Below are 13,653 nucleotides of genomic sequence, written 5' to 3' on the forward strand. Positions count from 1 at the left end.
TAGCAAACTTAGAATGACAGATTAATAATAATATCATAAGCCCTACATTAAAGGGCCTCAATATTTGAGCTGTATTGAGATGGTAGAGTGCGTGGACATATAGCATGATTTCAGGTGTGCAAGAAAGTCCCTGCCCCAGTCTCTGGAATTCCACCATTATAAGACACTTCCTTGGGTCTGTCAGACCAATATCTAAAGGAAAGTATCACATTCCTTTTAGCCAACACCTCTACAGGAGGGAGGTGTCTCAAATCTAATGAGACTTATGGGAATGGACTTGGTCCCATAGCAAGGCAAGAGAGACCTCAGAGAGAGAGGGGAGGGCAGCTGTGAAGGGAATGGAGAACAGGGAGTTGCAAAGATAAGCTTTGCCTTCTTCACACCCACTCTGTTGAGTTGTCTTGGGTTCTCCAGGTTATTCTGAGAAACCTTTTTTTCTAGAACGTGGCAAAGGGCTGAAAAGTTTCTTGGCACCAAAAAGAAAGATTTAGGAATGAGGTAAAATATAATGGGTTAAGCATTGGGTCAAATAACGCACATAGCAGGATTGATTAAACAGTCTCAATGTAGCAGTAGCTTTATTTATTAAATAAATGTTATCATTTCTTACATTTCAAAGCCCCATCATCCATGCAATGGTATCTTTTCCTTTTTTTCAATTCACCCCGGTTCAGGGATTGAACCTGATTATTAAAAACTTCAGTCTTATTTAGTTGTTAACTATTTCTGATCACTATCTTTATAACTTACATAAGTACGTAACTAGCATAACTACACGGAATCTCTCTCTCTCTCTTCCCTTGCTGGTTTATGACAATGTGACAGTCTGAGTCTCACATGAGAATGGGTGTAGTGGTTATTTTGTAATCATCCCCATTTCTGTCTGACCTGCTTCCCGCCATGAGGCACTTCACTAAAGTAGTAATAGGCATGTAACTTCAGGCATGAGGTTGGCCTTCTCTGTGTGCTTCCGGACTCCTTGAGTCCGCCCAAGAGATGCCATTGTGAGATGGTAAGGAACCAACCCTTAGCCTCTGTGAGTGTGGGTGCCCTCTGCATTAGCCAGAGAAGATCCCTTTCTGCCCCTCTCTGCCCCTGTTTGTATAGTCAAGAGTCGTGGGGCTAGGGGTGGTATTAAGGGCTCTAGAGAGTGGCCCCTGACTTGAGGATAGGGGCTCAGTAGTCTGAAATGTTTCTGAACTTATAATTTGAAGCCTAAGACCCTGTATTCTCAGCCATGAATGGTCTCCGTGATTCTCAACAATTCGACCTTCATGATGTTTCTTTCTGGTTTTAGCCACAGCTTTGCACAAACCATTGAATAGGCAGAGGTACAATTTATTTGTGTTTGCTATTGGGGACTCTATGACAACAGGAAAATACACATTGGATACTTTATTTTTACACATTAACACAACTCCTCGTCACCCTAGACTATGACAGTGTGATCTTTGACATAATAGTGTATTTTTGTTTCCACCGTGTCATTGTAAAACATAAAGCATTGAAACAGAAAACAAAGATCCATAAAAAATATGATGCCGATGGCTTCTTTCCACTTCTTACTTCTTGCACTTCACAATTTTGTTTTTCTTCTCCGCCTTCTTTTTTTTTTTTTTCACGTTTTCTTTCTCTTTAATTTCTCTTTTTACATAGCTGTTTACTTCTTTGGTAACCTACTGGCGGCACCCAAAGGCATTTCTTAGGCTACTTGGTGGAAATAAATAACGAGAAATAAAGAGGTTGTAGAATCGTTTACTGATTAAGCAATTTAGAGATTGCCTAACAAAGAGATTGTAGAATTGTTTACAGATTAAGCAATTTATCTCAACTAGAATATTGTCACTTTCATCTGATCCTACTCCAACTAAAAACAACCTAAGTTTACTAACATGTGCTAGCGAAATATGACTTTATGTTTAGTGCATTGAATTTTAAATCTTATGTCCAAATTGCCGGACAGTTTTAATGAAAGTGTTTTCTGAAATTGATGCTATTTAGATGACCAAGATGGTAGTCATCAGTGGTTTCGATTTAAAGATCAAAGAGGCAGAACATGTCAACATGCAGTTTCTGTGGAAGTTTTCTCTTGCCTGGCCTTCTGTTCTTCTGTTGTAATCCCAGACACAACTGCCAAGTTACTTACACTGCTGGCATGTCCAGGTCTGTCTAGTTTGTCTGGACCGGCTTTAGCTTTCCTAGGGTGGCCGTGTAAACTTTTTGACCTTAAAGATCGGAACCCCAGAGTTGGGTCTGGTTTCACAGACAGTAAGTTTTCCTTTTTGGTTCTGTCAGGGACAGCTGGAGATAAATGAGCGATCTGAGGGGCTGTTTCAGACACATGGTTCTCATCTTCGGTGTCTGCACATTGTTCTGTATGCTCGGCTTGCCTGGCCGCTTCGGACACAAGGTAAGGGATGTCGGTACTGCGAGAACGTGTGATCTTTCGAACTTGGTATTTCCATTCTGTCGTCCACTGTTGAAGTGTCGAGGGGCGTGCTGGGTCCATGATCGAACTGTACTCTGTGCTGCAGGTGTTCACCCCGCTGACCGGCTTCCGTCCGCGGGAATACACAAAGCTTCTGGACTTTGTTGTTTTATAAGTACTGAACATTTCCTCAGGGTGAAAACGCATCAGCTTTGCTTCTTCCAGGGGATAGGAAATTGTGCCTTCTATCTGGGTTGTTTCCACTGTGAGCTGAGGGCTTTGAAAATCTGATTTGTTCTGTCCATGCATAACATCTGGTTGATTTACACTTGGGGGAACAGTTTCTTCCCTTTCAGAGTCGGCCTGCCTTCGATCATCTTCGGCTGCGATCCCAGTATCTGGACCTAATTTCAGCTCTGAAGAGTTCTTGACGTTGTCTAACGCAAGTTGACCACAGTCTGGTGTTGCTGGCGGGCTTGTGCTGGATAAAAGGTGAAGGCTGCCTTGACGCTCTGGTATCAGATGCATTTTTGACTCCTTCTCTTCCTTCATTCGGAAGGAACAGGCTTTCTTCCTGAATCCTATCCCTGGTGGCATGGAGAGAGAAGCATCCTCATACAGCAACTCCTCACCATTGAAATGGTATCTATACATGCTGTAGCCATCGGCGCTGTTGATACTGCTTTGTCTTAGAAGATAAGTTGCATCACATTCGGAAGAAGCTCGGGACCGGGTCTGTATCAGGTCGGACTTGTCAATTCCTGCAAGATTTTCAAGAGCATTCACCATTCTGCTAGACAGTTCTTCCAGCTGAGAAAGTCGAAGGTCAACAGTCTGTAGGGAAGTTTTCATAAAATTTTCTCTTTCATTGATTTCTTCCAATCTCATTGACATGTTTTCGACTCTGGGGAACACAAAGGGATAGAATTACTATGCTGAGATTAACTAAGTATTAAAAACAGAGCTATAATGTTATCATTGTTACTTTATTTTCTGGTCTTTAGAGGATCATGGAGCTCACTGGGCATGTTTTCAAACTTCATACTACTCCATACTTCAAACTACTAAAAATTACTGTGAGGAACATCAGAAAGTAATAGAATTATGGTTAATACATACAGTGAGTACTGTTTACCACCCATGGTTCTAAATGTTTTCTGTATTCATTAATAAGTACTTACTGAGGCACTGTTCTAGGCTGGTTTAATCCTTAATAACAGCCTCATGAGGTAATTGCTGTTATCATCGTCCCCATTTTAATGAGGAAATCAAGTCATCATGAAAATAATTTGCCCAAGTTCACATGGCTGGTAAGCAGTGGGGCAGTACACAGTGTACATTCGAATGCGCACAATCTATTTTAACATTTGCTTCAGCCTTTGTCTCTAAGAGGCATATCACATTGCCCCTGAGAATAAAAGAAGATACTAGCCCTTAGGTTTTTGAGGTTTGATTATAGCTGCCAGCAATTAATGGTTATAATGATAAAATTAATTAAAATCCTTCTTTGAAGTTTAGGGGATTCAGAAGAGGAATTGTTGGTAATTAAGTTCAGATTATCAGATGGTTTACTTAAGGAACAAAAGGTCATCTAATTATCTGAAGAATACCACTAGCTTTAAATTGCTCATTATATTTAATAATTAGCACTCCCTTAATGGGTTTTATTTTTAAAAAGACCATAGTAGATTATAAATATCTGCAATTAGATTTTTAACTCCTAGAAGATCAGGCAACAACTTATGAAACCATAATGTTGTCTGAACCAAAGCCTGCTGGAATAGACTAGGTTTTCTATTTCAAGAATATGTACAAGATGAACTTTTTCAACTGGCTCTTGAAATTTAACACTAAGAGGCAGTGAGGTATGCCTAGGACCTAGCACTGCCTTCTAAAAGTTGGATTTGGGGCACCTGGGTGTTGCAGCTGTTGAAGGGTCTGACTCCTGATTTTGGCTCAGGTCACAATCTCAGGTCCTGACCTCAAGTCCCTCCTCAGGCTCACATTTAGTGGAGACTCTGCTTGGGATTCTCTCTCTCCCTCTTCCCCACTCACAGGTGCATGCATGTGTTCTCTCTCAAATAAATAAATACATTTTAAAAAATAAATAAATAAAAGTTGAATTTGCCCCCCAGGATGTGATGGGGGTGGGGGCAGTGGGGATAAGGCTCTGGGCGCTCTGAACCAGCAGTACGGTGGGCCATTCCAGTAAGTTCTTCCCTGGATGAAGACCGATACTTTGGTCTGATTCTGTCATGCCTGGGTTTTCTCCCACCTTCTGATCCTGTCTTAGAAACATACAGGCAGGGACGCCTGGGTGGCTCAGTGGGTTAAGCCGCTGCCTTCGGCTCAGGTCATGATCTCAGAGTCCTGGGATTGAGTCCCGCATCGGGCTCTCTGCTCAGCAGGGAGCCTGCTTCCTCCTCTCTCTCTCTGCCTGCCTCTCTGCCTACTTGTGATCTCTCTCTGTCAAATAAATAAATAAAATCTTAAAAAAAAAAAAAAAAGAAACATACAGGCAGTCTCTAGGGTCACCTGGCTTGCACTTAGTCTGCTTCTAGCAGGTCCTTGCTGCATTCTTTACATATCCTTCTAAATCCTTCCACCTCTTTTCCTTTATTTCTTCTTACCCACTTCCTGAGTTCCAGCTGCTCTTTTCTGTACTAAGTGTCTGCTCTCCGACCATGTCTCCTGCTCTTTCCTCACTCCCTGCTACCTCTGCGGTTACCCTTCCCTACATCCTGCCAGAGCTGCTTTTGCCAATGCTGTGCTTCTGTTGGCCACATTGACAGCTGTGCTCTGATGTGTGGGAGGGTCTTTGGCTTCTATTCTTAACTTTTTTGCGTGGAGAAAAGACTATTTATATGTCCCCTAGGAAACCACATCATTTGAGCAGGAAGGGTCTGGCTTCCTGGAAATTTGCCACCAGGAGGACCAAATTCACTGTGTATGAGAAGTTTTGACTTTTGTACCATAGACACTACACCTTCTAAGGGTTCTCTTTCCTCTTGCATTTTGGCGACCAACAGAACTTTCACTACTAATTTATGTGACTTCAAGTAAGATTTGATTTTCTCTGTGAAATGTCATGTCTCCTCGCTCACTTCAAATCTGTTTTTCTCGAGGATTCCTTTGATGTTAAAATCCACAATGTCTTCTCTAAAGTCAAACTTGAGATCCTCTAACAAATACTACTTTAAGAGATGATGCAATGTTGCCTGGGTGGCTCAGGGGTTTAAGCCTCTGCCTTCGGCTCAGGTCATGATCTCAGGGTCCTGGGTCAAGCTGGGCTCTCTGCTCAGCAGGGAGCCTGCTTATCCACTCCCACTCCCCATGCCTGCCTCTCCTGTGGTCTCTCTCTGTCAAATAAATAAATAAAAACTAAAAAAGAGAGAGGGATAGAGAGAGATAATATAAACTCTATCCAAACTCTGAAAAATAAATACACTGGTAAAATATAGATAAATAGCTCTCCTTTCGACTCTTCTATAACCCTCTGCCCTATGTTTTTCCTGTGTTACCTAATTCAGATACTAGCATGGCCAGCCACTCATACATATAAAGGAAATTTGCTATTTGTCACAGTGTGGATGGACTTAGAGGATATTATGCTCAATGAAATAAGTCAGACAAAGAAAGAAAAATACTCTATGAATTCATTCATTTGTGGAATAAAAAAAAAGAAAGAAAGAAAAGAAACATGTGAACGAACAAACAATAAAGCAAAAACAGACCCCTAAATACAGACAACAAACTGGTGTTAATGGGAAAAGGGGGGTCTGTGGGAAGTATGGGCCTATGGTTATAGAATAGGCCAAGGAGATGAAAGGTACAGCATTGGGAATACAGTCAGTGGTATTACACTAGTGTTGTGTAATGACAGATGGTAGCTACACATGTGGTGAGCAAAACATGAGGTACAGAGCTGTCAAATCACCATTGTATACCCACATTAATGTCATACTGTGTCAAACGTACTTCAGTAAAAAAATAAAATAAAAAATAAAGAAATAAGAAGTCATCTGATTCTGAAGTCTCTCTTACTGCACTCAGCCTTCCCACTTCACTAGCTCCCCAGTCCCCTGCATTGAATAAACTACCAAGTTCCACAGTGGGACTCTTCCATGGGTATCTCTAAATCTCCTCCCGTTCCTATTGCCATTCCCTTAATCGAAACTGTGGAAGAACCAAGGTTTCACGATGTGGCTTAGATTAAGAAAAATGATCAGATGCTTATTTCAAGCCTATTAACAGCTACAGCATTGGAGACAAAATTTAAATGCTTATATGAAATCGAGGAATATTGGATTGAGTTTTAATTTTTTTTTAAATTTTTAAAAATATTTTATTTATTTATTTGTCAGAGAGAAGGAGAGAGAGAGAGAGAGCACACAAGCAGGCAGAGAGGCAGGCAGAGGGGGAGAGAGAAGCAGGCTCCCCGCCAAGCAAGAAGCCCATGCAGGACTTGATCCCAGGACCCTGGGATCATAACCTGAGCTGAAGGCAGCGGCTTACTCCACTGAGCCACCCAGGGATCCCGGATTGTGTTTTTATGGTATGCATAAACGGAGTAAGAAATAAATGAATTTAAGGTCACTTATGTCTGGAATGATGAACGAAAGAGATGGATAATAAGCCATCTTCTATGCTAGCCATATTTCGTGACTTCCTCAATTACTTAAGATGGTTCACAAATCTTGACATCCCTAAAAAGAGTGATTTCCATTTCAGATGTAGAAAGACAGACTAGCTAGGAAACACTTTGATGAGAGTCCCAGATCTGTTGACATTCTGAGTGACAGGAAAACACACAAGAGAAATCTGTCATTTCTGTAGAGCTTGTAGCAAAACATGAACTTTCTTACTTTTCTAAGTCTTAATTCTACTTTCCTTTCAGCAGGGAGTGAAATATTTTTTCACTATAGCACAGACTACGAAGGTATTCTAAGGCTAAGCGATTTGCTCTTAAAGACATGTTTCTCACATGCCGTATTTTTAATCTCATATTTTCCTTTTTAAATTTTCCTTTAGAAATTTTCATATGGTAAATCAACTGTTGTTTTTTTTTTTCTGGCATTCAGTCGTATGAATCACTGAAGCATTGTGTAACTTCAAGATGTCACATGTGTTGATACATTTATATATGGCAATGTGATTACCACTGTAGTATTAGCTAATGCCTTTATAATGTCACATAATTATCCTTTATTTTCTATGGTGGGAACAATTAAGATCTCGTCTTTTAGTAATGCTTAAGTTAATACAGTTTTTTTTGTTTGTTTGTTTTGTTTTTTTTACTCTAACCACTCTGAAGTACATTAGATCTCCAGGACTTACTCAGCTACTGGTTGCAAGTTTATACCCTTAAACAACATATCCCCAATTCTCTTGGTAATCCCTGGGTAGGCACCATTCTACTCTGGTTTTATCACTTTAGCTTTTTCTGATCTCACATAGACATGAGGTCATATGGCATTTCTCTTTCTCCGTTTGACTTATTTAAGCATAATGTCCTCAAGGTCATCCATGTTGTCACAGATGGCAGGGTTTCTTTGTTTCTCATGGCTAAGTAATATGCAATTGTATATGTAAACCATGTCTTCTTTATCCATTCATCTGTTGTGGACCCTTGGGTTGTTTCCATAGCTTAGCTGTTACAAGTAATGCTTCAATAAACATAGGAATACATCTATCTCTTGGATGTCCTGTTTTCATTTTCTTTGAATATACACCCAGGAGTGGAATTACTGGATCATCTGGTAGTTCTATTTTTAAATTTTTGAGGATCCTCTATATTGTTTAACATAGTGGCTGAACAAATAAGTTTTCATTTCATACCTAGAGAACACAGTGAGTATATTAGCTTTATAAGAAACTGCCAAACTATTTTTCAGAGTGGCTGTACCATCTTATAGTCCCACCAGCAGTGTAAGAGCGTTCCATGAGCTCAGTGTCTTTGTTGGCACTTGGTGTTGTCAGTATGTTTTTATTTTAACTATTGTAATATGTGTGTAATCTCATCATAGTTTTAATTTGTGTTTCACTAATAGATAATAATGTTGAACATCTTTTTTTTTTTTAAGATTTTATTTATTTGATAGATCACAAGTAGGCAGAGAGGCAGGCAGAGAGAGAAGGGGGGGAAGCAGACTCCCTGCTGAGCAAAGAGTCCAATGCGGGGCTCGATCCCAGGACCCTGAGATCATGACCTGAGCTGAAGGCAGAGGCTTAACTCTCTGAGCCACCCAGGTGCCCCTGTTGATCATCTTTTTATGGGCTTATTTGCCAAGACTAAGTCTTCTCTGTTGTGTCTATTTTCATCTTTTGCCCATTTTAAAAATTGGGTCATTTTCTCCCACATTATTGAGTTTTGAAGTTTAGAAGAGTTATAGAAGTTTAAGTTCTGGAAGTTTAAGACTTCCAGTATGTTGTTCAATAGCAGTGATAGAGTGGACATCCTTGCCTTGCTCTCAATTTTAAGGGAGAAACAATTCAGTCTTTTACCATGTTAGCTGTGGCTTTTTTTTTTTTCTTTAATAAATGCCATTTAACAGGTTGAGGAAGTTTCTCTCTGTTCCTTGTTTTCTGAGAGGTTTCTGTCTCTTTTCTTAATTTCATTTTATTTTTTCTTTTTCTTTTTTAAGAATTATTTTTATTAACATGTACTGTAGTATTTGCCCCAGCGGTACAGGTCTGTGAATCATCAGGTTTAAACATTTCATAGCACTCACTATATTCTTCCGTTTTTTAAAAAAATCAGGAATGGATGTTGAATTTTGTGGAAATAATTTTTTCTTCACCAGTTGGTATTATCATGTTTTCTTTAAACTGTTACTATAGTGGATAGCATGGATTTTCAAATATTGAACATCCTTTCATTCCTAAGATAAATCTTACCAGTTGTGGCTAGACTCAACTTGCTAATGTTTGTTGTGAAGTTTTGTATCTATGCTCATAAGGGCTAGTATCCTATAGTTTTCTCTTTCAGTTCTTTGATTTTTGTGTCACGGTCATGCTGGCCTCAGAAATAAGTTGGGAAATGATTATATCATTTACTGTAGATCTTATAGTGGTTGATCTAGTAATACAAAGTAGATAGTAACATTTTACAGTCTACTTAGCTTCAATATTTTACCACTTCAATTGGATATAAAAACATTACCACCATATGGGTCCATTTTCTGTCCATGCTTTGGTTGTCTTAGATATTACACAGACACATATTAAAAACCCAAACATTCCTTCATTCCTGATGTCCCAAGTTTACTTCTGGTATACGTTCTTCTGTCTGAAGAACTTCTTGTAGTAATATTTTAGGGCCCAACTCCTAAAATGAGTTATTTAAGGTCTTTATTTCATATTCATTCCTGAAGAGTTTTTGTTGGATATAGAATTTGGGGGTTGATAGTTATTTCTTCAGCTTTAGAACCATGATGCTACTTTCTCCTGGCCTTCTTGGTTTCTCACAAGAAACCTGCCCTTATTTAAATAGCTGTTCCATTATAAGTTATAAATCCTTTTTCTCTGGCTGCTGTAATTTTTTTTTATTTTGTCTTTGTTTTCAGAGGATTCTAACATGAACTAGGGTGAGGATCTCCTTGAATTATTCCTGTTTAGTGTTTGCTAAATTCCTTTAACATGTAAATTTATGTCTTTCACCCATTTGGGAGTTTTTCAGTTATTATTTCTTAAAATATTATTTTCTGCATCACACTTTTTCTTTTCTACTGAGACTCTGATGGCACAGTATTACACATTTATTTCCAAAAGGTTCCTTTCCCACCCCCCGCCCCCAGTTTATTTACTCTTTTTTGCTCAAATTAGGTAATTTTTACCTACATATTTGTCTTCAAGTTTCCAGATTCCTTCCTCTGTCATTTCTGTTATGCTATTGAGCCTAGCCAGTGAAATTTTAATTTCACTTATTATGTTTTTCAGGTCTAAACTTTTCATTGGTTCTTCTTTATATCTTCCATTTTTCCTGAAACTTTTATTTTTCAATTAGTTTCAATATTCTTTGCAATTTTGTTCAAGCATTTTTGTAATAATTACCTTAAAGTCTGTCAAATAATTCAAACATCTGCACTACTTTGGCCTTGACATTTATTAGTTGTTGTTGTTGTTGTTTTACCCAGTAAATTAGATTTTTCTGAATTCTTCATATTCTAAGTTATTTTAGATTATATCATGGACATTTCAAATCTTACATCATGTGACAGAGTCTTGTTTAAATCCCATGACAGATGTTGACATTTTTCTTTTAGCAACTGGTTGACCTAGTTAAGCTCAAGGTATAAGTTCCACCATGACTTTTGTGGGCTGTGATTCCAGTTGCAGTTCAATTTTCAAAGTCTTGGCAGTGCCTTTGAAATCTGTCCTGTGTTTGTACAGCCCAGTGATCAGTTTGGGACCTTGATAACTGTCTATTCATTAGTTCAGGACTCAGTACCTTTGAGATATTTCTTCTTTTTAAATACAGGCATTCACTATTATAATTATTTTGAGTACCACTTTTGCTTCATCCTATAAATTTTGGTTATTTTGTGTTTTCATTTTTACCCACTTTGAAGTATTTTCTTTCTTTTTATAATGTTTAAATTGTGATAAAATACATGCAATATAAAATTTACCATCTTAACCATTTTAAAATGCACATTTCAGTGGCATTTATTACATTCACACTGTTGTGCAACCTCAAATTCTAATTTCCCTTTTGGTTTCTTCTTTGACTCATTGGTTATTTAAGATAGTGTTGTTTAATTTTCATATATTTTTGAGTTTTCCAAATGTCCTTTTGTTATTAACTTATCATCTCATTTCACTGTGGTCAGAGAACACACTTTGATTAATTTCAATCTTTAAAAAATTTGTTTAGATTTGTTATATGGCCCAACATAGGGTCTATGATCTATCCTAGATAATGTTCCATATGTTCTTGAAAAGAATGTATATCCTGCTGTTGTTGAGCAGTGTTCTGTTAGGTTGAGTGGGCATATAGTATTATTTAAGTCTTTTATGTTGTTATTATCTCTGTCTAGCCACTTAGGTGTCCTACAGCTATACTAATTTTGATAACTATTCATGTGGAGTATCTTGTCCCACCCATTTATTTTCAAACTATTGTGTCTTGAATCTGAAATGAAACTTTAGAGGGAATGCAGTTAGATTGTGTTTTTAAAAATATACAGTCTGACAGTCTTCATGTCTTAATTGGAGAGTTTAATCCATTTATATTTAATATGATTACTGATAAGGAAGAATTTACCCTTATCATTAGTGTTTGTGTTCCACAGGTCTTATGCCTTCTTTTGCTCAATTCCTCCATTGCCACATCTCTCTGTGTTAAACAGACATTTTTTAGTGTACCATTTTAATTCCCTTTCCATTTATTTTGTTATGTATATTTTATTTATTTTCTTAGTGGTTGCCCTAGAGACTACAATGAACATCTTAATTTATGACAATCTAATTCAGATTAATGTCAATGTAATTTCAATAGTATACAAAAATGTGCTCTTTTAAAGTTTATTACTTCTTTTTCCATGCTGTTGTCACAGATTACATCTTTATTTGTTCTATGCTCATCAGTATAGACTTGTAGTTATTGCTTTCTGCAGTCATTTTTTAAATTATATAGAAAATAAAAAGTAGTTATAAACAAAAAATATATTTATAATGTCTTTTATACTTATGTAGGTATTTACCTTCACTGGTGCTCTTTATTTCTTCATGTAGATTTTAGTTACTGTCTGGTGACCTTTCATTTCTGCCCAAAGAACTTCTTAGTGTCTCTCCTAGGGCAGGTCTAATAGCAAATAAAATTCTTTCAGTTTTTCTATCTAGGAAAATCTTAATTTCTCCTTCATTTTTTTGAAACACTATTTTGCTATATACAGTATTCTGGGTTGACAGTATTTTTCTTTCAGCACTTTAAATATTTCATCCCACTGCCCACTTGCTCCAATAAGAGGTCAGCCTTTTATTTTATTTAGGATGTTTTGTATGTGATGAGTTCCTTCCTTCTTGGTGTTTTCAAGATTTTTTTCCTTTGGCTTATAACACTTGACTATGATTTGAATAAGTGTGGATGCCTTTGAGTTTATTTTACTTGGAGTTCATTGAACTTCTTGTATGTGTAGATTAATATTTTTCCTTAAATTTGGGAAATTTTTGGCCTTTATTTTTTCAGATAATTTCTCCCACTTTCTTTTTTGTCTCCTTCTGGCATTCCCATTATGTGTATGCTGTCATGCTGACAGTGTTCCACAGTTCTCTGGGACTCTGTTCATTCTTTTATATTTCTCTTTCTTAGAATGGATAATCTCAGTTGACTTATCTTCAAGTTCACTGATTCTTCTGCCTGCTCAAATCTGATTTTGAGATTCTATAGTAAAATTTTCATTTTAGTTTCTTTACGTTACAATTCCAGAATGTCTGTTTCCTCCTTCTCCTCCTTCTCTCCTGCTCTTTTTCCTCCTCCTCCTTTTCTTCTTCTTCCTCTTCTTCTTCTTCTTCTTCTTCTTCTTCTTCTTCTTCTTCTTCTTCTTCTTCTTCTTTCTTTTTAAAAATATATTTTCTATCTCTTTATATTCTCCGTAAGGTGAGACATCATTCTCATTCCTCCCTATAAATCTTTAGTGATGGATTTCTTTAGCTCTTTGAATGTGTTAACAGTAACTGATTTAAAGTTTTTGTCAAAAATTTCAACATCTGGAACTTCTTAGGGCCAGTTTCTTTGAGTGCCTTTTCCCCAGGTGTGGATCATACTGTCTTGTTTCTTTTCCTGACCTTTTACTTAAAACTGGGCATTTTGAGTAATAGAGCACAGCAATTCTTGAAGTCAGAGTCTCTCTCCTCCCCGGGGTTTATTATTGTTGCTTCATTTTGTGGTAGTTGTTGCTTATTTAGTGATTTTTCTAAAATGATCCTGTAAAGCCTGTATTATTTGTTGTGTGTGATCACTGAAATCCTATTCTTTTTTTTTTTTTTTTAAGTTTTAAAGATTTTTTATTTATTTGTCAGAGAGAGAGAGAGAGGGGGAGAGAGAGCAAACACAGGCAGAGGCAGAGGGAGAAGCAGACTCCCTGCCAAGCAAGGAGCCCGATGTGGGACTCGATCCCAGGAAGCTGGGATCGTGACCTGAGCCGAAGGCAGCTGCTTAACCAACTGAGCCACCCAGGCATCCCTGAAATCCTGTTCTTTTAGCTCAATGGTCAGCTGATGAT

General features: G+C 37.7%; 1 protein-coding gene across 1 annotated transcript in view; it reads right to left on the reverse strand.

Annotated features, from left to right (window-relative positions):
- Positions 1–561: 561 nt before the first annotated feature.
- The window catches only part of TRPM1 (transient receptor potential cation channel subfamily M member 1), a 104,987-nt gene continuing 91,895 nt past the window's right edge, over positions 562–13,653 (reverse strand). The window contains exon 27 of the mRNA XM_059183364.1: positions 562–3,332. Within this exon, the coding sequence (XP_059039347.1) occupies positions 2,060–3,332 (1,273 nt within the window). The 3' untranslated portion in view covers positions 562–2,059. The remainder of the gene's footprint in view (positions 3,333–13,653) is intronic.

This window comes from Mustela lutreola, chromosome 7 (assembly GCF_030435805.1).
Source record: "Mustela lutreola isolate mMusLut2 chromosome 7, mMusLut2.pri, whole genome shotgun sequence".
Taxonomy (NCBI): Eukaryota; Metazoa; Chordata; class Mammalia; order Carnivora; family Mustelidae; genus Mustela; species Mustela lutreola.